This window comes from Gigantopelta aegis, chromosome 7 (assembly GCF_016097555.1).
Source record: "Gigantopelta aegis isolate Gae_Host chromosome 7, Gae_host_genome, whole genome shotgun sequence".
NCBI lineage: Eukaryota > Metazoa > Mollusca > Gastropoda > Neomphalida > Peltospiridae > Gigantopelta > Gigantopelta aegis.
The window spans coordinates 32,195,856-32,223,325 of NC_054705.1; the positions used below are offsets into that span (position 1 = coordinate 32,195,856).

At 36.6% G+C, this 27,470-nt stretch overlaps 1 protein-coding gene across 1 annotated transcript; it reads left to right on the plus strand.

Moving 5' to 3' along the window:
* LOC121378025 lies at positions 1-26,817 on the plus strand. Its single transcript, XM_041506122.1, has 11 exons — positions 1-88; positions 1,572-1,634; positions 5,661-5,715; positions 8,072-8,234; positions 9,981-10,118; positions 13,942-14,077; positions 18,239-18,379; positions 19,621-19,847; positions 21,588-21,765; positions 23,301-23,395; positions 25,385-26,817. The coding sequence occupies exons 1-11, from the start codon at positions 1-3 to the stop codon at positions 25,514-25,516; spliced, it is 1,416 nt and encodes a 471-aa protein (XP_041362056.1). The 3' UTR covers positions 25,517-26,817.
* Positions 26,818-27,470: the final 653 nt, after the last annotated feature.

The window sequence follows — 27,470 nt, forward strand, 5'->3', positions numbered from 1 at the left end:
ATGGAAGGACTAACCGAAGACACAGACGTTAAGGAAGTTAGCCTTGGGGGAACAGTCAAACAAAGTCAAGCTCCCCTTTCAACTGCAGGTTTGTGAAAGTTGTTTTGTTCTTTAGCACACCACATCGATTAAGTTCATCAACTATTTGATGTCACAAAGTTGATAATTCTGACACACAGTCTTCAACAAAAGTTTGTTTTGTGTATCAACACCACTAGAGTACATTTATTAAGATCATCATCAGTTTAAAGTCAAGCTACCTGTACAATTGATGCTTGTTTGTGACAGGTTTAAAGTCAAGCTACCTGTACAATTGATGCTTGTTTCTGACAGGTTTAAAGTCAAGCTACCTGTACAATTGATGCTTGTTTCTGACAGGTTTAAATTCAAGCTACCTGTACAATTGATGCTTGTTTGTGACAGGTTTAAAGTCAAGCTACCTGTACAATTGATGCTTGTTTGTGACATTTTTTTTTTTAAATTTTTAAAACACCAGAACACTGATTAAGTTCATCAGCTATTGGATGTCAAACATTTGATAATTCTAACACATCGTCTTCAGCAAACGTTTGTTTTGAACCTGGAATTGGACTATTGAGACTTGCAGCTTGTCTACCCAATCCTAGAACCTTGGTCTCTTTACCCCTAGAATCCTGTATTTGGCTGTTGAGACATACAGCTTGACTACCCATCCCTAGAACCATGAATTGGGCTGTTGATGCATACAGCTTGACTACCCATCCCTAGAACCTTGAATTGGGCTGTTGAGACATACAGCTTGGCTACCCATCCCTGGAACCCTGACTTGGGCTGTTGAGGCATACAGCTTGGCTACCCATCCCTAGAACCCTGAATTGGGATTTTGAGGCATCCAGCTTGCCTACCCACCCCTAGAACCGTAATTTGGATGGTGAGACATGCATTCAGATTAGCTACCTCTAGAACCTTGAATTTGGATGGTGAGGCATACAGCTTGGCAACCTCTAGAGCCTTGAATTTGGATGGTGAGGCATACAGCTTGGGTACCTCAAGAACCTTAAATTTGGATGGTGAGGCATACAGCTTGGGTACCTCAAGAACCTTAAATTTGGATGGTGAGGCATACAGCTTGGGTACCTCAAGAACCTTAAATTTGGATGGTGAGACATACAGCTTGGGTACCTCTAGAAGCTTGGGTACCTCTAGAAGCTTGAATTTGGATGGTGAGACATGCATACAGCTTAGGTACCTCTAAAACCTTGAATTTGGATGGTGAGGCATACAGCTTGGGTACACACCCACAGAATTGTTGGAAAACAAGACGGTATAACCGTAACTATAGGTTATAGTTTAACTAACTGTTAGGTCATCATTTTTACATAACCTGTTCATAGATTATTGTCAATTTTTTTTAAAAGTTCAGGCCTGTCAAAATAACAATGAGTTAAACACCAAATAGTCGTAGTTTTAGATGTGTTGATGTGTCTTTAAAAACATTTAATTTCCTTTTCACAAAATGTTTTGTTTTTTTATTAATAATTGGCTGTTTTATAAAAAGTTGAAATTTGTTAACATCGAGTATAATTTTTCAGACTTGTCACCAAAAACTCAGAAAAAGATGGATTTTCTTCTGAAAAGTCTCGCCAGAAAAGAAGGTACCAGTTTTATTTCTCTCCAATCATTTCTATTTTTTTTCTCATAGTTCCTATCTGTCCACCTCCAAATCCTGTCCTTGTCTCTCCAACTATGACAGGTGTTTGTCTCTTGTAGCCGTCCATGTTACAGACCAGACACTTCACATTAGTTTTAGCTGTGCACTTAAACCATTTGTTTTGTTTAACGACACCACTAGAGCACATTGATTTATTAATCATCGGCTATTGGATGTCAAACATTTGGTAAGTTTGACATATAGTCTTGTAGAGGAAACCCGCTACATTTTTCCATTAGTAGCAAGGGGTACCAGTAGATCTAACAGCATTGCTTGGACTCCCATGTTCATGTGACATTTCATCTATAAATAACAATTTAAATATCGACCAATTACACTTCGCTTTTTATAGCGTTATTTGGAAGCATACAAATTCTAAAAATATCGGGCGAGACTATTTATGCAATAGGTTAACTTGTTGGTCTATTTCAACATTAAAAAAAGGGGCGAAAGTGCAGTAATAAACTCTGGATTGTATACTAGTATAAATAGATTTTATGTCTATACCATCACATTTTGTTTTTTTCATCTTGAAATTTTGTTTATATAAAATTTTATATTGAAATTAGTTTCCGGCATACTTCATAATTCACCCGAATCATTTCGTAGGGGCGGGGTGTAGCCCAGTGATAAAGTGCTTGCTTGACACGCGATCAATCTGGGATCGATCCCCATCGGTGGGCACATTGGGCTATTTCTCGTTCCAGCCAGTGCACCAATATCAAAAGCTGTGGTATGTACTACCCTGTCTGTGGGATGGTGCATATAAAAGATCCCTTGCTGTTAATCGAAAAAGAGTAGCCGATGAAATGGCGACAGCGGGTTTCCTCTCTCAATCTGTGTGGTCCTTAACCATATGTCTGATACCATATAACCGTAAATAAAATGTGTTGAGTGTGTCGTTAAATAAAACATTTCTTTCTTTCTTTCTTTCTTTCCGAATCATTTTGTATACCCTCTGCATAATCCCGAATGTTTTCAAATCACTGGCATGATTTTGCAAGTAAGGTTTTGATTGGTCGAATAAAAGGTCAACTGGACATGAGCTCCAACGGGGTGCTGTTAGAACCACAGGTAATAGTAATTAACCAGTGGAGCTAATTTTAATTAGATTGATCGATAATAGTCTGGCCTGGAGCGTCCATTTCTATGAACCAAATTGCCAGTGAAGAGAACCGAAAGGAACATGTTTGTTCAATTCTTACATAATAACAATAGACAGTAGTGCCACTTTTAGTAAACATTTCTAGTTCGCTGATATTATGTTCCTAACCTTGAATTACCTGCTCTTTTTAATCAATAAGTCTTTTTGTCAGTAGCATAAATGTACTTCAGTAATATCCATACAAACATTGAACAAATGCGCAAAATACATCGGCAAAAGTATCCCATACGCTGTTTACGAATAAGCGATCTTTAAAAAGTAACCTGTGCTGCGTTCAGCCAGACCGAGCGGAAAAATATCTGCTAGACTGATTTATGCGCTTCACAGTAAACCAAATGGCCAAGTTGGGAACCAATCAATTAGTTCGCGAACGTTAGCCAAACGTTTGCTGGCTGAACTAGGGGCTGGTAAGACACCTAAAAAAAAAAACTGACTGTAAAGAAAAAAAATGGAACCAACAACTAAACAAACTGTTAGTAAAAAAACATTTTTGTTTGTGTTTTTTGTTTTAAATTTTGATACATTTACTGAGAAATTGGTTATTTTTTCCACTAAATAGTAAGGGTTGTTTTATATATACACTAATCCATATACAGTTAGTAGCATACGACACATAATTCTATATACTAACACTATTGATTTTTAGCTCTGATACATGATATTGAAATGAGATGTTCCGAATGGTCTACAAAATCAATGCTTATAAATGGATGTAGGCAAATTACGGAAAGCCGATATGTTCCGTTTTGCACACCACGAGCAAGATTTTAATGTGGAATAAATACATGTATATGTCATACAATTATTAATAGTGGCTCATATGTTATAGAAAGAAGATCGCCTAAATAATAGCTTTTGGGCGACTAACAACATTATTTTCTAAAGTCATCCAAACAAGAAACTTTTGGCGACCTGACACCTGACAGTTTCGGGCCCTGAGTGTTTTCTTCTGGTAATGTTAAGCGGGACAAGCATACACCCACTGTTCTCCCCTGTAGTAGCTACTACCGTCAATATTGAGTTAGTGCTGACCAGCTTTATTTTATTAATGGCACAGAGAGAGGATCCTACTAATAATCCATAGGCATCGGAAGTGGCTGGGGGGTGTTATCATTATGCGGTTAGTCACACCGACTTGTCACATGCGATTGACTCTTACATCGGAAGTGGCTGGGGGGTGTTATCATTATGCGGTTAGTCACACCGACTTGTCACATGCGATTGACTCTTACATCGGAAGTGGCTGGGGGGTGTTATCATTATGTGGTTAGTCACACCGACTTGTCACATGCGATTGACTCTTACATCGGAAGTGGCTGGGGGGTGTTATCATTATGCGGTTAGTCACACCGACTTGTCACATGCGATTGACTCTTACATCGGAAGTGGCTGGGGGGTGTTATCATTATGTGGTTAGTCACACCGACTTGTCACATGCGATTGACTCTTACATCGGAAGTGGCTGGGGGGTGTTATCATTATGTGGTTAGTCACACCGACTTGTCACATGCGATTGACTCTTACATCGGAAGTGGCTGGGGGGTGTTATCATTATGTGGTTAGTCACACCGACTTGTCACATGCGATTGACTCTTACATCGGAAGTGGCTGGGGGGTGTTATCATTATGCGGTTAGTCACACCGACTTGTCACATGCGATTGACTCTTACATCGGAAGTGGCTGGGGGGTGTTATCATTATGTGGTTAGTCACACCGACTTGTCACATGCGATTGACTCTTACATCGGAAGTGGCTGGGGGGTGTTATCATTATGCAGTTAGTCACACCGACTTGTCACATGCGATTGACTCTTACATCGGAAGTGGCTGGGGGGTGTTATCATTATGCGGTTAGTCACACCGACTTGTCACATGCGATTGACTCTTACATCGGAAGTGGCTGGGGGGTGTTATCATTATGTGGTTAGTCACACCGACTTGTCACATGCGATTGACTCTTACATCGGAAGTGGCTGGGGGGTGTTATCATTATGCGGTTAGTCACCGACTTGTCACATGCGATTGACTCTTACATCGGAAGTGGCTGGGGGGTGTTATCATTATGTGGTTAGTCACACCGACTTGTCACATGCGATTGACTCTTACATCGGAAGTGGCTGGGGGGTGTTATCATTATGTGGTTAGTCACACCGACTTGTCACATGCGATTGACTCTTACATCGGAAGTGGCTGGGGGGTGTTATCATTATGCGGTTAGTCACACCGACTTGTCACATGCGATTGACTCTTACTGTGAGAACATTAGTCTTATACGTTCCAATATTTGTAGGGCCAACACATCGAATACAAGTTGGGGCGACTAATTGCATACTGAGAATGAGTCGCAGACTCGAGTTTGCACTCCGAGTCTCGTGAAAATAGACACTATGGTCGATGACAGTCAGTCACACTTCGGACGTACGAAAATGGATTTTCTAAAAATTACAGGGATGTGAGAGCTACATATACGCGGAAACACGTAAATGCGCATTTCGTCTATAAAAAAAACCCTTAAAAACCCCCCAAAAAACCCGATGTACCTTTTGGCTGATTGAAACTTCTGTGCCGCGCACAAGAGTTAGATTGAAAGTAATGTATTCCCTTGGTTGGATTTTGTCGTCTTCGCTGCGATTGGCCAGTTTTGTCCAATCCAGGATATGCTATTTGAAAGCCTTCGTTCGACTTGGGAAGAAAGTAAGCTTTTTTGTTCCAGCCCCTCTCACATCCCTGAAATTAAAAAATCTGATTTCAGTTATTAAAAATGATTCAAATAGTGTCTCTTAATAAATATTGCTCTCCTTTCAGCTTTTTTACAGGAAGATGAGCGAGGTAGAATTACTGTTGAGTATTCAGATAGCAAGTGAGTAGTACAAAGCTCGAACTTAACGATGGCACTGGCGACAATTGCCGTTGTTGAGATATAAATTGCCATAGGTAGAGAGCATCACCGACGGTACTTTTGTGCCATTGGTAAAACTCCTTAACAATGGCAAAATGTATACAGCTGGTGTACATTATCTGCCAATATTTAACATTTGCACATTTGAAATATATCTACATACAGTAAAACAACCTTTCATTCATTTTTATTTTCTGCAAATGTTACTTTGAAAAGAAAATTGCCATTGGCAGGTTCACAATTGCCGTCGGTGGGCCGTTTCACCCATGGGAATTATTTTTAAAATTGTTCTGGAAGACAAATTTTTAAGTTCGAGCCCTATAATAGTTTAAATTCTACATACATGTATGTATGTTCAATAAAAGACTTTTTCCATTGCACAATAATGGTCTTAATTTATTACTATAGTGAGATTAACTGGTTATGTAATAAAACCACATATTCCATGCTTGGAGAGACGTGTGTGTTACGGGTGGGCCTTGGAAAAAGGGGGATTCCCAACACTCACCCGTAACACGCATTGAAAGTGATGAATCACACAACAAATTAACAAAGTTTATGAATATTTAATAGGAAGACAATAAGATATATACAAATACAGAATATGACAGTTTCTAATTTGGCAGATGAATATACAAATACAAGTGGGCAAACAAATATAATGCAAAAGTCCACAATCAAGGTTATATTTACCCAAAGTCTAGGAATGTCCAAGTTCAATCAAATCACATCATCAAGATCCAGTGCACACAAGTCTTCCATAAAGTCACATAAGCAAAGCATATATTCTTCAATTCAAAGTTCAAGCGAGCAAATCATATTTTATACTTTGTCTCCGACGTGGAACAAGTTATCACTATATCAATACACAGTATTGTCTCCGACATGGAATACAAATATCATAATGCATAGTGACCGTCTGCCAGCAGGTCTACACATCAACTGAACTTCTCTCTCCTCTCTAACCCTGAATTCTGGGTAATCATAAGCTAAGAAGTTTGTAAAACTCACTAAAGGCCAATCTTATTATATAACACCAATCCAAGCTAATCAATCAGTCATTGAAACACGGCTCTGCTCGCTCATGCAGAACTACCGTTCATACCAAGCGTAATCTTTGAATTTAATTACAACTTCTTATGTATACCACAATATTGTAATAAATAGCACTAAATAATATATACACAAACCCATAAAATGTGTCTTATGGATGTATTAAGTACACGTAGTGAACATTGTTTTAGACTTATTTTTGTGCTTACAATATATGCAATTAAGGTTCAAGCAAACTGCCCTGGGTACACAGTTCATATATATATATATATATATGGGTTGTCTGTCCAGGTTAGTGGTTAGTGATACAAAATAATTAAACTAAAGTGTGTTTTGTTTAACGACACCACTAGAGAACATTGATTTTGTTAATCATCGGCTATTGGGTGTCAAACATATGGTCATTTTCACACAGTCGTAGAGAGGAAACCCGCTACATTTTTCCATTAGTAGCAAGGGATCTCTTATATGCACCATCCCACAGACAGGATAGCACATACCAAGACCTTTAATATGCCAGTTGTGGTGCACTGGCTGGAACGAGAAATATCCCAATGGGCCCACCGACGGGGATCGATCCCAAACCGACCTCACATCAAGCGAGCGCTTTACCACTGGGCTACGTCCCGCCCCTGGTTAGTGATAAAAGATTTGGTATAGTGGCCTTATACCTACCCCTGTAGCAGGGCTTTTAATTTATGGTAGCCCCACGCCCATGGCTAGTGATATTCAATGTTGGGCTAGTAAATAACTAGTGTTGCCATGCCTGACTGGTAGTGAATTGTTTTTAAGCTCTATCTCCCTCTTTAGGTGACATATATCCAATTATTATTATTATTTAGTAAAATTGTATTAATTTAAAGTAAAGTAGGGCTTGTGAATTTTGACTAGTGACTATAAAAATAAAAAAATCACTGATCCCATGGCTAGTGGATTTTATAAAATTTCTAGAAGCCCTGCCTGTAGTTGCTCTGGGTGGGAGCCGGTTCCAGTTTGAAACTCACTACCTACCAGCCGTACAGGGCTTATATCCAATTAAGGTTCAAGCACGCTGTCCTGGGCACACATATCAGCTATCTGGGCTGTCTGTCCAGGACAGAGGGTTAGTTGTTAGTTGGTTAGTGGTTAGTGAGAGAGTAGAGGGTGTAGTGGCCTTACACCTTACCCATTGAGCCCTTAAGAGCTCACTCTGGGTTGGACCGGGTTATACCAGTGAGGCTTTTTTTTTTTTTTTTTTTGACAGCTGTTTATATTTATTCTTTAGGGTAATACCAGCACTTTGTTATGTGGATAAGTCGGAGTCAAACACAATACAACAGCCCAAGACAGAGGAGGACATGGCTAAGAGGATTGGCTCATTACTAGAACTAATCAAGTTTGCAAAGGAAAACAGAACACCAAGTGGTTTGGTCCTGGATAAAACAAAGGTACATTTATTTAAGAACACTTTGAGCAGTATATTATAGGGGTGTAACGAATACACATGGTGCCGAATACGATACATATCACGAATATGAGGTAAGGAATACGAATATATATTCATGTCCATGAATATAAAAAGTCAAAAGGTTTTGCAGAAAGGAAGAACAGTATGGTTTTTTGTTGTTTTTTATTAAAAGTAAAAACTGATTAATCGTGGGTTTTTTTTTTTTTTTTTTTTTTTTTTTTTGTGTGACTGAAGCGAAATAGGGTACCAGTCCAATGCATTGAATAAAAAAACGGATTGGTCTATGCACTTTATCTACTACAAAATCAGTCCGGACATTGTCAAAACAATGGAATCGGTATTGCGTTTTGGTCGGTGTGAATTAGAAAAATTGTACAGTTAGCATTACATTATATTATATGTATTCGTGTATTCGATTTCTCGTTCCAGTCAGTGCTCCACAACTGGTGTAAAAAAGGCTGTAGTATGTACTATCCTGTCTGTGGGATGGTGTATATAAAAGATCCCTTGCTGCTAATCGAAAAGAGTAGCCCATGAAGTGGCAACAGCGGGTTTCTTTCAATACCTGTGTGGTCCTTAACCATATGTCTGACGCCATAATTTTATATTATAACCATAAATACAATGTGTTGAGTGCATCGTAAAATAAAAATTTCCTTCCTTTGTGTATTCGGTTCAGCTAGTGATGAATATGAATGCTACTACAATACAGATCGCTGTTCGGTGCACCGAATATTCGTAGGTTAACAATTCAAGATATACGACTGGCTGCTCCTAGGTGATGACCAAGTCACCATACATCCAATAAAAAAACAAAATCAATAACACTGTGACGTATAGTTAACCTGACAATCATGTGTCTGTGATGCGTAAGTCAGCTACAAGTACAACGGCTGTAAATAATGTTTAGTCGAAAAAGATGTTAAAATTTGCTTAAAACCTGGGTTTTTTTTGGATATGTAAGAAATAGAATAATACATTTGTGTCTGTTGGATACCATTTATCTCACAACTTGTTGTTTAAAAACGTATCAAACTCTCTTTCACTCGTTAGATACATTTTAAAACAACTCGTGAGATACATGTAAATGGCCACTCGTGTATTATTCTCTATTTCTCACAAACTACATGTATGTAACGTACATGTAGGTCACTGAATTTTTTTTTATAGCTACCCCTATGCAGGGCTTCTAGATTATGGTACCTCCACTCCCGTGGCTAGTGATATTCAATGTTGGGCTAGTAAATAACTACTATTACCATGCCCGGCGGCTAGTGATAAAAAAGTTGTCAAATGCTACATTAAAGTCTATTTTGTAAATATGAATATCCAGCCCCCCACTCCTACCTCCCCAGTCTTAGTGTTTTTAATCTCTATCTCCCACTTTAGGTAACATATCTGATTATTACTGTTAGTAAAATTGTATATACTTTAAAGTAAAGTACCTTAGGGCCAGTGGATTTTTAATCTTGGCTTGTAAAAATATTTAATTACTCATCCAATGGCGAGTGATTTTTATAAAAATTCTAGAAGCTCTGCCCTATGGATGTTCATTACAATGCATGTGATAAAAATAAATAAATTAATTAAATTAATTTTTTATATTTTTTATTGATTTATTTTTATTAAATTTTTAAACATTTGTTGAGAATAACATCTTATGGATGCAACTATCAATGACACGGAATATAATTCTTGTTGTATAATCTACTTGTTTGCCTTTCAGATTACGACAAAATCAAGGAAATACAGACTTGGTGAGGAGTTTAAAGAAACTGGTGAAATTCTCGGTAAAGGAAATGTTGCCGGAGATATTCTTGTAGTCAAGGATGTGGGTAGTGGAACAAGCCATGCATTAAAAACTGTGAGTTTTACCAATAGTGCAGATTACTATATTGGGAAAACGTTTGTGTTTTGTTTACAGTAAGATTAATCTTGATTGGAACTGTATAATCCTTCTGTTATATCATCAGTAGATTAGGGCCTCCACGAGTCCAACATATTGGACTCAAGTACTCGAGGGTCAAACTCGACCCAGACTCGAATACCCGACACTAGATGATAATGAGATTAAAGGGACATTCCTGAGTTTGCTGAAATTTTTAAGATGTTATCGACTAACAGAGAGTTTTAACGATTGTAATTACATATCAAATATATTTTTCTGCATAAAATATTAATGGCTGTATATTAAACATGTTTTTGATCGTTTTAATATTTGTACTAGGTTAATTTCATTTTATTTCCTAAAATAATTAGTTTTTCGTATGTACAAAATTATTTGAAAAAGAAATCCAGTTTGGGCTTCTTACAAATATTAAGATGACCAGAAACACATTGAATATACAGACACTGATATTCTAAACAAGAAAATATATTTAATATGTAAGTTTAATCGTAGAAATATTTTATTAGTCGGAAACATCTTACAATGCAGCAAACTCAGGAATGTCCCTTTAATTGAATACCACATGCTTCAAATTCTAAACTGCGAAAAACAAACTGTCAGATCAAGTCAGAAGATTTGCAAATATTGTCCTACATTGTCCATTGTATTATAGTTGATCATTGTATTCCACCATGTACGGGTAATCGAGTCCTATTGGACTCGACCAGTGCCTGGGTAATCGAATACTCATGGAGACCCTACACTAGATGGTAATTTTTCCAAGCATGTTAATTGTCCCAAATCCAAGATGGCCATCATCATAGAAATATAACTTGATTTTATGGCTATTTTCAGACAGAATTATTAAAACATTTATTTATGAATTTTGTGTTTGTGGCAGAGCACTTTAATACTGTTAATTTTTATATGCCCATCTTGTAGCATGATATCTTGATGAGTGATCGGCTTGGGATCAATCCCTTTGGTGAGCTCATAGGGCTATTTCTTGTTCCAGTCAGTGCCGAATTTATAAGGGGGCAAATGGGGCAATTGCCCCGGGCCCCCCCCCCCCCCCCCCCACCCCCGCCAGAGGGGCCCCCCAGACTGAGGACTTCCTTTATGAAAAAAATGTAATAATTATAAAATTAGTTATTTTATTTTATTTATCATGTAAATTAATTTCTATTTTGAGTGGCCCCCGAACCTGAAGTGCCCCGGGCCCCCCAAAGTCTAAATCTGGCCCTAATTCCAACCAGTGCACTATTAAGAGTATATCAAAGGTCATAGTCTGTGCTATCCTCTTTTTGGATGGTATACATACAAATTTATCCCTTGTTACTAATGAAAAAATGTCGTGGGTTTCCTCTCTAAGACTATATGTCAGATTTATCAAACGTTAGACTTCTAATATCTCTAGTGATGTTAAACAAAACAAAAACTTTAACAGTGCCATAACTACAATGTAGGTCACTGCAACCTATTTTTGTCTACTTTAAATACCTTTATTATATGTTGCATGTACCCCTTGTATACTGTATGCACTTTATAAAAAATGTTTCACCCATCCCTGGAAATATTTTACATGCACCTCTGATTTGTGTACGTATACATACTTATACATACATGTATGTATAAACATGCAAAAAACATACAAATATATCATTTTAATAAAATAGCCATGCAGGGTTTCCGCCAGAAAAAACAATTTGGGTACGTAGTTATGAGTTTGTTATTGCAGAGCAGGCAAGCGAAGGCGCCTTATTGGGAGGGGTGTCTGGGGGCCCTACCCCACAAAAAAAGGATTTGTAGATGTCTGGAGAAGCAATTTCCTGGCATTTGGAGTCTAAAATCCAGGCCAGCTCATGGTGATATTTTCCATGTTTCATAGGAGAATGAATGGCAAATGTAACAGTCAGCAGGAAATTTGTAAACTTGCCTTCATATTTTTGCATTAATTATCTGATTATTCATTAAGTAGTCTGCGTTCAGCGACAGTGAATGATGGAAACTTTCCCAAACTATTTTGACTGTTCTCGAAAAGGGATTTCGGTTTCATGTGTTGAGTAAAAAACAAAACAAAACGAAGTCTAGCAAACGTAAGTCACAAACAATTGGCTGAACTTTTCCCTATGGGACCAGCTTAAAATGGAACCACTAGAAAAAACGAACCATTTTCGTTGGCGAAAACGTAAGTGATTTGGCAAAAACATACCTCAAAGTATTAGCTCAGTATGGTTAAAACAGTAGCCTACTTTTTAAACATATTCTTATTATTGCATATAATAAACAGGAACCATTCATAACCACCCATCCTGCCCTTTCATGTGCAGGTCTACACCGAAATAAAATAGTTAATGTTTGAAACAAACTTCATTTTTATTTTTTTATTTTACCCTAACTCGGACCGGTTACACTGGTTCATTTTGATAGAATATGTCATGAAACCACTCCCTCCCATACACTCTTTGCGTGTGATATTCAGCCCCTTCCATTCATGGCGCGTACGTATTTTATTTATATGTCTGATAACCTATTAACATCATAAAAGTAACCACAATGAGGTTTACAGCATCAGTAAATTGTATTTGTGTCATTAGTTTTAATTTATTTGTTCTTTTTATGTATGGCAACTCTCTCACCCCCACCCACCCCCCCCCCCCCCCCCCCCCCCCCCCCCCAGGATTTATTTTGGGTATGTAATTTTACCCTAGAATTATTTTTGGGTACATAATTTTACCCTTTTACCCTGCTGGCAGAAACACTGCCATGAGATTAAAAAATATATATACCGTATCAGCACAGTTTTTCGTGCTGTTTCGTGCTGTGTGTAATTTCAAAAACTGCAGTTTACCGCCCTCTGTTCGCCACTTTTCATTACCATTCTCCTGTGTAATTAGTCATTTAGAGAGAAACCCACTACATTTTGTCATTAGTATCAATAACAGATCTTTTTTATGCACTATACCACTGACAGTATAACACATACCAAGGCCTTTGATGTACCAATCATGGTGCACTGGCTACAACGAGATATTAAATAAACAAAATGATAAAGAGAATCTTGTATCCATGTGGTAGTTTGTTTCTATTATATAGAGGATACTCACCGAATGTCTTGTGATATCATAATTTATCAGCACAATTTTTTTACTTTTATCAACGAGACATCGTCCATTATCATTCTTTATCATCCATTATCATTATTTTCATTTGCGACAATTGTAATCAGTAATGTGGGTTGAATGTCACTATATTTGGCAGCAGTAGACTTGTTAAACTAGCAGAACGACAGTGGCGTGATGTCGCTAATGATAGGTTTAGCACTGAAACATAACACAGTGACATAACAAAAAGAGAATGTCACAGTAGATATCGCAAATTACAGTGCCAGCAATATCTCCTACAAAGAAAGAAATGTTTTATTTAATGATGCACTCAACACATTTTATTTATGGTTATATGGCATCAAACATGGTTAAGGACCACACAGATATTGAGAGAGGAAACCCGCTGTCGCCACTTCATGGGCTACTCTTCAATTAGCAGCAAAGGATCTTTTATATGCATCATCCCACAGACAGAGTAGTACATACCACAGCCTTTGATATACCAGTTGTGGTGCACTGGCCAGAATGAGAAATAGCCCAATGGGCCCACTGACTGGGATTGATCCCAGACCGACTGTGCATCGAGCGAGCGCTTTACCACTGGGCTACGTCTCGCCCTATCTCCTACAAAAGCCTTTAATGGATGATAATATAATATATTTGGTTTTTATGTTTTCCTTGTTGACTTTCAGGTGATGATTTCTGAATTTTGGGAAAATGAGGTCAAATGTTGGGTTGATCTGGAGGGGACTGGAATTTGTCCTTCTTTGTACCTAATCCGGCTAGAAAATAACATCATAAATCTTCACATGGAAGAACTGAAACAAGGTGATAATTTTTATTATTATTAATATTTTAATATAAAAAAAAATTGGCCCTAGACAAATTCGGCATCGTTACTTGGCTAGCTAGGGAACCAGGCACCACACATATTCCCTGTATGTATAGATGTGTAACAGCCGATTTCACCAAAATTCTGAATTTGCAATATTTATTTTTAATATCGCCTGTTTTCCAGATTCTTTTGATTTAGGTACTGAATGAACCACTAGCAACTGGCTATCACAGAAGAAGAACAAGGATGAACAGTTAACAATTATTTTATTACAGAACAAAATCACAAATGGGGCCCGCTTTTACAATTATAACCTTTCAAACACAAGAGAGGCAAGAGATGAGTAGCAATTAATGCTTGGCAGTGAAAAGATTTGGAAATAAAAAGATGCAAGTAGCAATTTAACCTTTTAGACTACTGGATTAATTTTTGACAAAAACCACGTTGAGTGGGTACAAGTTTATAATTTTCAGTGACATATTCAATTAAATTTTTATAAATACATAAAATAAACTTCATATATTAATGGGTAAGTATTATTTTTGTGGATTTTTGTAATTTTTATGATATTTTAGATCAGTTAATGGTGATTAAAATTAGGCAAAATGACACGTTTACGTACGGGCATTTGTGGCCAGCTGTCCAGTATTTACATAACCATAACCATACAGTGGTTTTCGGACCTGAATTAAAAAAAAAAAAAAACTACGATTCATATTGCAATATTTGGTGATTTTCGTTGTTGGTAAAAAAATCTAATTTATTATCAAATTAGCTATCACAATCAGCTATCGATCCCTGAAAATTACCGCGATATGCTGCCATTGTTGTCAAGTGAAAATACTTGCCAAAAAACACTTTTTGAACTCAAAATTACAAGCTATTTTCCACTGAAAAACAAACAAAAGCTAGCATATTGTAATGTAAACTGTTTCCTGTCAAGAAAAAACGTTTCATGTGAGTGTTGTGTGCAAAACGGCGGGAAATATGAATTGGGGAATGCTCTGTATACAGTGTACAGTAAGTCGACTGGCGTGACATCGGTAAGATATCTCGCCTGCATAACTAAGTTGCTTGGCTACGAAGAGAATAAAATATTACCTTTTAGATAAATTTCATGCGTTTTGATTGGTCAGATGAAGCTGATCTTGATGGATTTGACATCGAAGAACTGTTCAGAGATTACGACACTGCAAATAACTCCACTACATCTACCAGTACCATAGAAACACAAATCACATACAAACCATTATTACCTTTTAGATAAATTTCATGCGTTTTGATTGGTCAATAGCTAATCCATACCACAGGTACACCGTGTCATTTTCCGGGTCAAACAGAATTTGGGCACCAATACAAAATTTGCCAGGGAGTACGAAACTGTCACGTGACTTCCGCTTTGTAAGTTCGGCAGAATTGTTATCGTTTTGTTTTTTCACTCTCGCGCCTCAGCTCTTAAACTAGGAAATACGTATTGAATTCTGTTGAAAGAGATTGCGATTTATGGTAAGTGTTTTTTTATTACTTTATTATTTTTAAATACATACTTTCTTGAACATGTTATAACCAAAAAATATAGAAAATCGTTGATTTTCGCATACTCATGCATTGTAAATTTAATGGCGGGAACTATCACTGTGTAGGCGACCGAACTATAACAAAACTATTTCTTTGAAAAACACATGACATGCATTCTTTGGAATGTTATACGGGTAAGTATAGATTGATAAATATCTATGTGCCCGAGTGTAATCAGTTGTTTGGTAGTTTTCCGTGTAATAATTTTTATTTATAAATTGACAAGACCCGTGTCATTAAGGTGATAAGAGTTGCCCCCCTTTGTTTACAAATCGTCTGCGTTTGACAGCTCGCTACAATGGCTAAACGATTCGGAAATCATACAGAATCAGAAATATTTTTGTGTTTTATTTGAAATTTTATCTTATAAAAATATTTTAAACCTTAAAAATCTTTGTGTGATTTGTTCAAAATGTTTGAAAAAGATCTAAAAGGTAATAAATTCGTTACGCGGTTTTTGCCAGGGTGTACGGGATTGTACACCCCTTCAAATTCTGTATTTCCTGAGGCGAAATCCTGTACGCCCTGGCAAAAACCGCGTAACTAATATTACAGGAGAAGCAGAATGCACCCATCTTCAAAAATTGCAAGATTGGCACAATTAACATAGTCTTTCAAAGAAAATAAAACTGACATCTGACACAGAATATTAATAAAAAAATGTTCTGCTATTTATTAACATTTTCTGCATTAATAACAGAAGTTGAACATTTCATACATATTAAATCAACTTGGATAATTCACTTAAATTAATAATTAAAGTTAAAAATGTTTGTAGTTAAATCTAGATTTGTATTACCCTGATAAAAGTAGAAATATTTTCAGTTACTGTTATAGCATTTTAATTTCTATAGTATTATCTGGTAAATGGCATATCTTGAAATTTTATCTTATAAAAATATTTTAAACCTTAAAAATCTTTGTGTGATTTGTTCAAAATGTTTGAAAAAGATCTGAAAGGTAATAAATTCGTTACGCGGTTTTTGCCAGGGCATACAATTCCGTACGCCCTGGCAAAAAACGCGTAACTAATAGTATAGAACACAGATAGCAACTATGGTGCTCGGTCTGTGTGGTAAGAATTACCCGAAAAGATAAAGACAAGCAGAAGGAAAAGAGGCAGAATGGGACAGGAATTTTCAAACTCCAAAATACTTATTTATGCACCTCTTTTCCTGATTCAGTGTGGTTACCTGCCTTATGCATAAATCAACTCAAAATCACTCATATTAATTAAACAACTAAACTGATAGTAAAATAATTCAGCATTTCATTTATAAACTAATTCTGCAGATTATACAATAATGTAGAAAACGGTATTTTAAAATATATTTTCTTAAAATAATCTATTCCTAATTCAGAGGGTTGGGAAATATCCTGAAGCACTTGAGTCACTGGATCAAATTCTCTCCATGGATCTTTGCTCCCACATGTGTCTCTGATTGGGTTTTCCCCTTTCCCAACCAGTGCCCCGTGTTTGGTATATGAGAAGTTGTGGTATGTGCTGCCATGACTCTGGGAAGTGCATAATAATATAAAAAGAGTCAATGTCCTCTGGTGTTAAACCAAAAACCCTTTGACTTTAACGTTTGATGGTTACAAGTAAATTGAGCTCTTTAGTGTTTAGGGGCGGGACGTAGCCCAGTGGTAAAGCACTCGCTTGATGAGCGGTCGATTTGGGATCAATCCCCGCCGGGTGGCCCATTGGTCTATGTCTTGTTGCAGCCAGTGCACCATGACTGGTATATCAAAGGCTGTGGTATGTACTACCCTGTCTGTGGGATGGTGCATATAAAAGATCCCTTTCTACTAATGAAAAAACGTAGCAGGTTTCCTCTCTAAGACTACATCTCAAAATTACCAAATGTTTGACATCCAATAGCCGATGATTAATAAATCAATGTGCTCTAGTGGTGTCATTAAACAAAACAAACTTTAGTGTTTAGACAACCCATTGATTTGAAGTTACTTGTTATTGTTTTTGTTATTAAATGATAGCAACAGTACTTTTGGTATGCAGCCACTTACAACAGCAAAACGATGCAGTGTTTAAAGGCAGATAACTCCAAATTTTTGTAGTCAAAATAGATTAGATGGAAAGCAAGATCTACAAGGTACTTGTGACATTAATTGTTACAAAGCTTATTGTACATTTTGAGAAGCATCTACAGTCTGCTTCTTTACACTTTAATATCATCTGTTGATTTAAGTTCCTTTATTCTTCAGAGACGGGGCATAGCCCTCTAGTAAAGTGTTCGCTTGGTATGCGGTCGATCTGGGATCGATCCCCATCGATGGGCCCATTAGGCTATTTCTCATTCCAGCCAGTGCACTATATGACTGGTATATTAAAGGCAGTGGTATGTACTACATGTACTCTTGTCTATGGGATGGTGCATGTAAAAGATCCCTTGCTGCTAATCGAAGAGTAGCCCATGAAGGTGGCGACAGTAGGTTTCCTCTCTCAATATACGTATGTGGTCCATAACCATATGTCTGATGCCATATAAGCGTAAATAAAATGTGTTGCGTGCATTGTTAAATAAAACATTTCTTTCTTTTATTCTTCCTTCTAGCAATTACGTTGAACGACATCTTGGAAAAGCATGCGATCCCTGAACCATTTCGTCAGCCATTTTGTCTCTATATTTACAAAGGATTGTTGAGTGCAGTTAAAACAATGCACGATAAAAACTGGACTCACAGAGATCTACACCGTAAGTAATCTTTAAAAAAAAAAATTCTGATCGTTGTATGTATTGAGCAGGGCTTGAAATTGAGTACCACTATCACATTGTCACCTAATGCAATTAAAGTTCCGTTTGGCCAGCTTAAAATGCAAATTTATAAAGTGATCATTACACCAAAAACAATTGTATAGTATTAGGTGTTTATATGGTACTGTTTATTTTGTTCTCATACATGTATTACTAGGTAAATTTAATCTTTACGCTAATTGATGATAATTCAGGCCATAATCTAGAATTAAAAAAGTAGAAGTTACTTAAGAAGAAAGGGGAGATGTTTGATAAAAATAGGCAAAGTGAACATTTATCAGTACATTTTGTAACGTTTCGCCAGTTTGCACATTACATCAAAGAAATATAAACTACTACATGTACTTCTGGTAATAAAATTTAAACTAAACAGTTCTATGTTTCATTAAAAACGTGATATTGTTAAATAGTTATAATGTGTCATTATGTTAAAATTAAAGTATTAATTAGTTTTTTGTGGCAATACTGAATTGAATGTGGGTGAAGATTAACAACACTTGACTGGTCGCAGAACGCGGCGCGACACGCGTCACTCTAAAAAAACAATAGCCCGTTTACTACGACATGTATTTAATCTCTTCCAAAACAGAAACTGGCATGAGTATTAACATTATTTGGTTGATTTTGATAATAAATTGAACAAGGTAAACCATTATTTCATCAAATCAATTGTACATTAGTGCATGTGCGCAGAAACGATTTCCCGTTAATAGGCAGGTTCACGTTACTCAAGGATACAGTCTGGTGCCGAAATTAAAACATTGTGATGTACAGCAACAAGATGCCAAGTGAGCTATGACAATAAACCAATAAACAAGTCAGGATCTGTTGTGTTATTTCGTTTTTGAAATCAGATTAGATCCAGAACATTACAGCGACTTCAACTTCTCACTACTGCTAATAACTTGGCGACTTGAGCTGACTTTCATTGAAAATAACAACACTCATTTCGCCAGCAAGATTAGGACCTGTAATTTGTCAAGAAACTTTTTTTTTTAATTTACAATACTTTTTATTTTAATGATATGCGAGTTGAAGTATGTTTAAAACATACTAATGTTGTTGTTGTTTAGTTTTTATGTTTCTTAATGCTTAAAAACTTAAAAGTTATACATGTTTTAAAAAAATAATAATAATCATATTAAAAATGTATTGTCTTTTTCAACCTTTTGTTTTTTCAGCTGGAAACGTTATGATACAGAAAAACACACGTTCATCCACACTAGATATCAAGGTTTTAGATTTCGGAAAAGCAAACCGAATTTATGATGAAAAACAGGGTGTCGATTACGCTGGCAAAGACGACGACATTTTACAGATAGTTCGACTTTTCAGCGCATTGTACACAGGACAGCTATTTGACAGCGCTTCAGATCTGAAGAAAAACTACAAATCCAAGTTAGTTGAGGTAATAACATTAGAGAATAAAAGCTGTAAAGGCTAGCTCTGCCACTCGTCAAATTCGCCATTTGCGAATTTCAGGAACAATTGCCAAATTTTATTTAGATTTTTAGCGAAAACATAATAATTGGTATTTTGTTGAAAAATAACAGTGGATTTTGCATATTTAAAGATAATTTAGCAAATTGTTTTGCTCACCCAAAGCTAACCCTGTAGTGGATTCGTCATAATTTTGTTTTAATATGGAAAATGTCAACTGAGTCTACATTAAATCAGTATTTGTCGAGGCTTTGCTGAGGCATATACCGATTAACTAGACGAGGTTGATATTTTACATACACTTGTATTAAAAGACATGAGTAGCAAATTCTATTTATCCTATAACACGTCTAAAACAACATTTTCATTCAATATTTAGTAAATGACAGTACTAAAGTCGGTAATATGATGTCATCACAATTAGCACATATTACTTTGACGTCACACACTAACTAAATCTTATGAAAATGTTACACTGAGGTATACAGGTCTTGATGGCTTGTAAACAAATGACCCATTCAGAGCAACACATGATTACTGAGAGACCTTGAAAATTTGCATATATAGCTTTAAATTTGCATCCCATTATTAACAGGGTTAATACACTAAATTATCACATGCGACTATTGGGTTTATGACATTGATATCATTGTAAATTATAGGATAAATAGCAATATGATAATGCTGCAGTTTGACAGTTTGTTACGTATATCATCAGAATGAAGTGTGCAGGATTGTTTCTTACAAGGGGAGAACTCTGGGTGAGATATGTACATTTATTACATACCCATTTAATCTTACTATAGCAATAAAGACAGTTTTGTCTGTGCAATTTTTAAAAATTATTATTGAACATACGTGTGATACTAAATCTTGATGTGTAGTACCTTTTCACCCAAACGACGTCATATCCCAGGACGCTCAGCATTCCATCAATTCCTTTTATATGCACCATCCAATAGACAGGATAGCACATACCATGGCCTTTGATGTACCAGTCGTGGTACACTGGCTGAACGAGAAATAACCCAATGGGTCCACTAACTGGGATCGATCCCAGACCGACTTCACATCAAACGAACACTGTGCTTCGTGTTGCCCCTTTCCAGATGAAATAAGTTGTGTTATTTAATTAAACTTTTGTTAAACATAATAGAGAAATGTGGTATGTAATAAATACAGCGCCACATACCAGTTGTTTTGTCATGCTATTTATTGCACTTTTTTATTGTGCGAAAGATTTATACCACTCTACTGCTATGCGATCTCATGGTATAATATTCTTGGGCACTATAAATTCATGCAATTAGTAATGTGGCAAAACAGCTGGTATGTGGTATGTGTGGTATCACATAGGAATGGTCCAACATAGACAGAACCATCTTGCATACTAGTCCGACCCCACATCAAGCGAGCGATACTGAGTTACAATGAAATTAGCGCCCTGCCCTGTCAAATGCGGGGCGGGACGTAGCCCAGTGGTAAAACGCTCACTTGATGCACGGATCCCTTGCTGCTAATCGAAAAGAGCAGCCCATGAAGTCGCGACAGCGGGTGTCCTCTTTCAATATCTGTGTGGTCCTTAACCATATGTCTGACGCCATATAACCGTAAATAAAAGGTGTGCTGAGTGCGTCGTTAAATAAAATATTTCCTTCCTGTCAAATGCCTAGCTAGAACACTGATAATATCTTGCTCTGTTTCGCAGATGGCAAATATTCTAAAGTTTTCCTATGATGACCGAGTCGAACTGTTCCAACTGGTAGAGTTAGCATTGATCTTGACAAGCCGATCACAGCAGAGTTGTGACACAAATACAGACGACAGTCAGACAGTGAAGACAATTGAAGATGCCATTTCAGAGATAGACAGGAAACTCAAGTCAGGTATTTTGTAAAAGTTTTTAAATTGAGCACTATAATCCAGCCAGCGAAATGGAGCTCTGTTTTTTTCCACCAAAAGCTACAGGTACATGTGTAGGCTCAAACTTAATTCTGAACAGTGGAATACAAGGTTTTTGCTTCTCAGGTTTTAATCTGAAAGCAAATATTAATTAAAAATTGAGAAGCAGTTTGAGGAATTTATTCAGGTCAGGTCATAAGGGTTAATGTGCACATTCAGAGCAAGCTGTTGTAGTGCACGCCTGTCGTAGGCACACAAGTCGGCTCCTCCCGTCCAAGACAGGAAATTTAGTCTCTAAATTAGACATGTTATGAGAGACATAAAAGTTAAAGTTTGTGTTGCCAATGATTAATGAATTGATGTGCTTTAGTGGTTTTCATTAAGCAAAACAAACTTTAACTTTTATTTTTATTGATTGTTTATTACTTTCTCATACTAAGTATATGTAGTAGTATTAGATAATGAAATATTACAATTCAGGCTCAGTGTGCAATTTGGAACTTTTCCAAATAAATAAATAACCAAATATTAATAAATGTATTAATGAATGTTCATGTCAAACTTCTCCCCTTTCTTCTGTAAAGAGGAGTTAATTCTCCTGCCTTATCAATCTTAGATTAGTGCAAGAAAATAAATTCTGTAAACACTGATCTGTGATATCCCCAATACTGGTATGTCAAAGGCCATGGTATGTGCTGTTCTGTCTGAAAAAGTGAATATAAAACATGCCTTGCTACTAATGGAAAAATGTAGCTGGTTTCCTCTGAAGACTGTGTCAGAATTAACAAATATTTGACATCCAATATATTTATGTAGGTCAGGTCATAGGGATTTATGTTCATATTCAGAGCAAACTGTTGCAGGGCTCACCATATTTGTGTAGCATCAAGGCCAGTTTTATCCATGCTAGTCAGAATATGACACAGCCCTTGAAAGGGGCGGGACATAGCTCAGTGGTACAGCGCTCATCTTATGCACGATTTATCTAGGATCGATTCCCGTCGGTGGACCTATTGGGCTATTTCTCATTCCATCTGGTGCTCCACAACTGTTGTAATAAGGCTGTGGTATGTACTGTCCTGTTTGTGGGATGGTGCATATAAAAGATCCCTTGCTGCTAATCGAAAAGAATAATCCATGAATTGGCAACAGCAGGTTTCCTCTCTCAATATCTGTGTGGTCCTTAACTGTATGTCGGATGCCATATAACTGTAAATAAAATGTGTTGAGTGCGTCGTCAAATAAAACATTTCCTTTCCTTTCAGTCCTTGAAATGCCAGTTAGTAAATGTCATTTGTCTGACGATTTCAGTGTGTTTACTAGTCCCCTACCAACCCAACCCATAGGGCCCTGTATTGTTTTAGCAGTACTCTCAGAATGCTTGTTAAAATATTTGTTAATACAGAAAGGAAGGAAGGAAATGTTTTATTTAACGACGCACTCAACACATTTTATTTACGGTTATATGGTGTCAGGTTTTTTTTTTTTTTTTAATACATGATGGTGTTTGTCTTTTTAGTGAATATTGATGAAATGAGTAAAAAGGTGGCAGCCATTTTGTTCTCGGAAAATGAATATCATGATCTCCACACAGACAGTGATTTAGGGTCAAAGGTCAGTATTACAAAGTGTTTTTATGTTACAGATATTTTTAACTTTGTAAACTTCATCTGAATACTTTCGTTTATCTATATTTTTGTGAGTATATTTTTGTATATTGTTATTTGTATATTATTTTGTACAGAGTGCTCTGAAGGTTGTATTTTACTATATTGAAGCTGTAACTATAAGGATTATTTGTGATATAATTAAGGTTCATCTGGTTTGAACAAAAGAAAAGTGCAAACCGTGTGAATTAGCAAAGCTGTTCACACAAAAATTTGTTTCTTTTTTTGTCTCTACTCTGATGAGCCTAATAATACAAATAAGACGATGTTTATAATTAAATTTCAAATATACAGATTAATAATAATACAAACATGTTCTTTTTTCTTTTTTTTAATTTCTTTAAATACATTGTATAAGGGTCAGTAATACAAAACAGATTTATAAAATGGCTTCATTTTTAAGCCTAGATCACATTATACAGCATGACTCAACTGGATGGTTGCGTCACAATGTGAGTCATGACTTGTTCACGCAATACAATGGCTGTCATCTGCAACCTGAACACGTTCAGTTGGGTCAAATGCCATCGGGCCGACTAAAAATCAGTCACGAGCTACAGGTTTTTCTATAAACACTGTACAACGCAACTCGACTCAACAGTTGAGTTGTGTTGCATCGTATAATATGATCTAGGCCTTACATGCATGCAGAATGGAACAAAGTCGTGTTGCTAGGGCTAGACCCATAGGAATTGTAATGATTATAATGAACCTAAATTGATGTTCTGGTGGTGTGTACGGGTATTGATGTTCTGGTGGTGTGTACGGTATTGATATTCTGGTGGTGTGTACGGGTATTGATGTTCTAGTGGTGTGTACGGTATTGATATTCTGGTGGTGTGTACGGGTATTGATGTTCTGGTGGTGTGTACGGTATTGATGTTCTGGTGGTGTGTACAGTATTGATGTTCTGGTGGTGTGTACGGGTATTGATGTTCTGGTGGTGTGTACGGGTATTGATGTTCTGGTGGTGTGTACGGTATTGATGTTCTGGTGGTATGTACGGGTATTGATGTTCTGGTGGTGTGTACGGTATTGATGTTCTGGTGGTGTGTACGGTATTGATGTTCTAGTGGTGTGTACGGTATTGATATTCTGGTGGTGTGTACGGTATTGATGTTCTGGTGGTGTGTACGGTATTGATATTCTGGTGGTGTGTACAGTATTGATGTTCTGGTGGTGTGTACAGTATTGATGTTCTGGTGGTGTGTACGGGTATTGATGTTCTGGTGGTGTGTACGGTATTGATGTTCTGGTGGTGTGTACGGGTATTGATGTTCTGGTGGTGTGTACGGGTATTGATGTTCTGGTGGTGTGTACAGTATTGATGTTCTGGTGGTGTGTATGGTATTGATGTTCTGGTGGTGGTGTGTATGGTAATGATGTTCTGGTGGTATGTACAGTATTGATGTTCTGGTGGTGTGCACAGTATTGATCTTCTGGTGGTGTGTACGGTATTGATGATCTGGTGGTGTGTACGGTATTGATGTTCTGGTGGTGTGTACGTATTTATCTTCTGGTGGTGTGTACAGTAATGATGTTCTGGTGGTGTGTACGGTATTGATGTTCTGGTGGTGTGTACGGTATTTCTATTTGTGGAATCTGTTTAATTATATTTATACTGCAACCACTGTTTCTATTGGCCGTTTATGTTCGGTTCAATAGGTGTGTACTTTTATTTACTGATACATATGTATAAATTTGTTTACATCTTGTTTATTTTTATTTACTTATGCATATAATTTTATTTATATCTTGTGTTCTGGGAGTATTTATTTATATTTACTGATGCATATAATATCACTTATATCTTGTGCTCTGGGAGTATTTATTTTTATGTACTGATGCATATATTATCGGTATAATTTTATTTATATCTTGTTGTCTGGGGTGTTTATTTTTATTTACTGATGTGTATAATTTTATTGATATCTAGGGTTCTGGAAATGATTTTGTTGATTCATCGGAGACACTGTCACTGGAGGAAAAAGCTGCCAGAATTCCTGATGATTTTATTCGTGGTCTACGCGAAGGCCTGACTATTGGACCTCAACAACCGCAAAGCTAAATATTTGGGGCCGATTTTCCATATGGTGCTTTTTTTATCCCTTTGTTACATGTAACTTTGATGAACAGCCCTATATATTTAATAATATACTGTGCAATAATCATTCTTTGTAAATTTTACTCCTTTAAGACAACGTCTTATGGAACTTTGTGTATATATATATATCAGACCTCGTTACAACGACCAATGTTACTACGATATTTACACCATCCGACCATAAATTGTCGGGAACAAACGTACATCGGTGTTATTCTGTTCATTACACCAGAATTCACACCTTTCGACACAGCAAATTAGGAACAAACGTACATCCGACGTCTGAAAACACCTCTTTATGTACAACAACATTACATAATCATAGATACCGTAGCACGTACTACACACAGCCACTTAGAATCCTTGATCTCGTAGTGAGGCAACTGTGTCACATGATGTCCGAGTTACTGATGTCTGCTAAATCTGTAGACGTGTATTGCTTTTGAAAATACGAGTCAATCAAGTCTTCTATTTATTGATATTTTGTAAATGAAGCAGGTACCAGTCGTAGATGTCTTTGATCAAGGAGTGATTAGACTGACAATGAATGCTCCTTGGTTAATATATTTAATGTTTTTTTAGAAACATATTTATATGTACGTGTATTTGTTGTTTTTAATAATAATTGCAATGCATTAATTAATTAAATGCTATTCAGTCATCAGTTAATATTAAATAGGTTTTTTTTTTCTTACGTCATTTTGGCAAAGGAAATAATTCATGACAAATTAATCTGATACAGTGTCAATTTCGATATAACAACGAAGTGACCCAGGTGATCCAGGGACGAACATGGTCGTTGTAACAAGGTCTGACTGTACTGTAAATCATGAAAATAATATGTCATGTTAGTATTGCTTTGGTTTAGGTACACTGAACTGCATATTTTTATTAATACGTCTGGTACATGCAACTTTTAAAGATAACTCTGCAAAACAAAAAATGATGAGTTATTTTCACATAATTCACTTTAGTTTTAACTTACATCAGTTAAACAATAGCAGTTGGTATTTGTTTTGACAGTCAAACCAGTGGAAGCTAGCCATTTGTGTTTGTCGGTGGTAATTTCCTGTACCTCTTGTGCAGAGCACCACAGAAATGACAAGGTGTGGAGATAACATAGAACATCTACCGATCAGATTTACAATTAATGAACTGTTCGTTTAAAGGGACAGACTAGTTTCAACCCGTGAAACATTTGAATAAAGTTACAATTGAGGAGAGGCCTTAAAGGGACAGATCCTAGTTTCAGCTAATGAAAATTAACACTAAGATTAGTAAATCTACAAACCTGTAACACATTTGGATAAAGTTACAACTGAGTGAAACATGAGTCTGTGACTTTGAAATGGTGAAATACCGTCTAAAATAGACTAAAAGTCGACTCCATAACTGTAACTCCTGAGACGCACGTGCATTTTTAAAAATATGATAAATGCTTTCTGTAATATTAAAACCACCAGGATGACCAAAAACACTTCGAATGTATGTAAATGGATAATCTAAACAATAAAATCTAAAGTAATGTATGAGTTCAGTTATCAAAAACGGCTCTAATAAGTAAAAAATATGCCTTAAGGGCCTGCTACACGATACAATAGAATCGGACCGAGTTACTCGTACGAGTCACTGGTACGAGTCAATCGGACCGATTGAATGGTAAGTGTTGCCAAACGATACTTGTCAATCGTATGAAACGTGACGTCATTGGAAAAATATCCTTCCTGTAACCATGGTAAACAATGTTGTGTAATGATAAGAAGGCTGTCATAACGTCTCTGTATTTATATAAATGACTGGACACACCCAACAAAACATTGTGCCACTGATACAACTCTATGAGCTGTTGGGTCTGTACCGACGACAAGCGAACAGTTTTCCGCCATTACACTCAAAACGTCAACGTTATCTGCTCCAC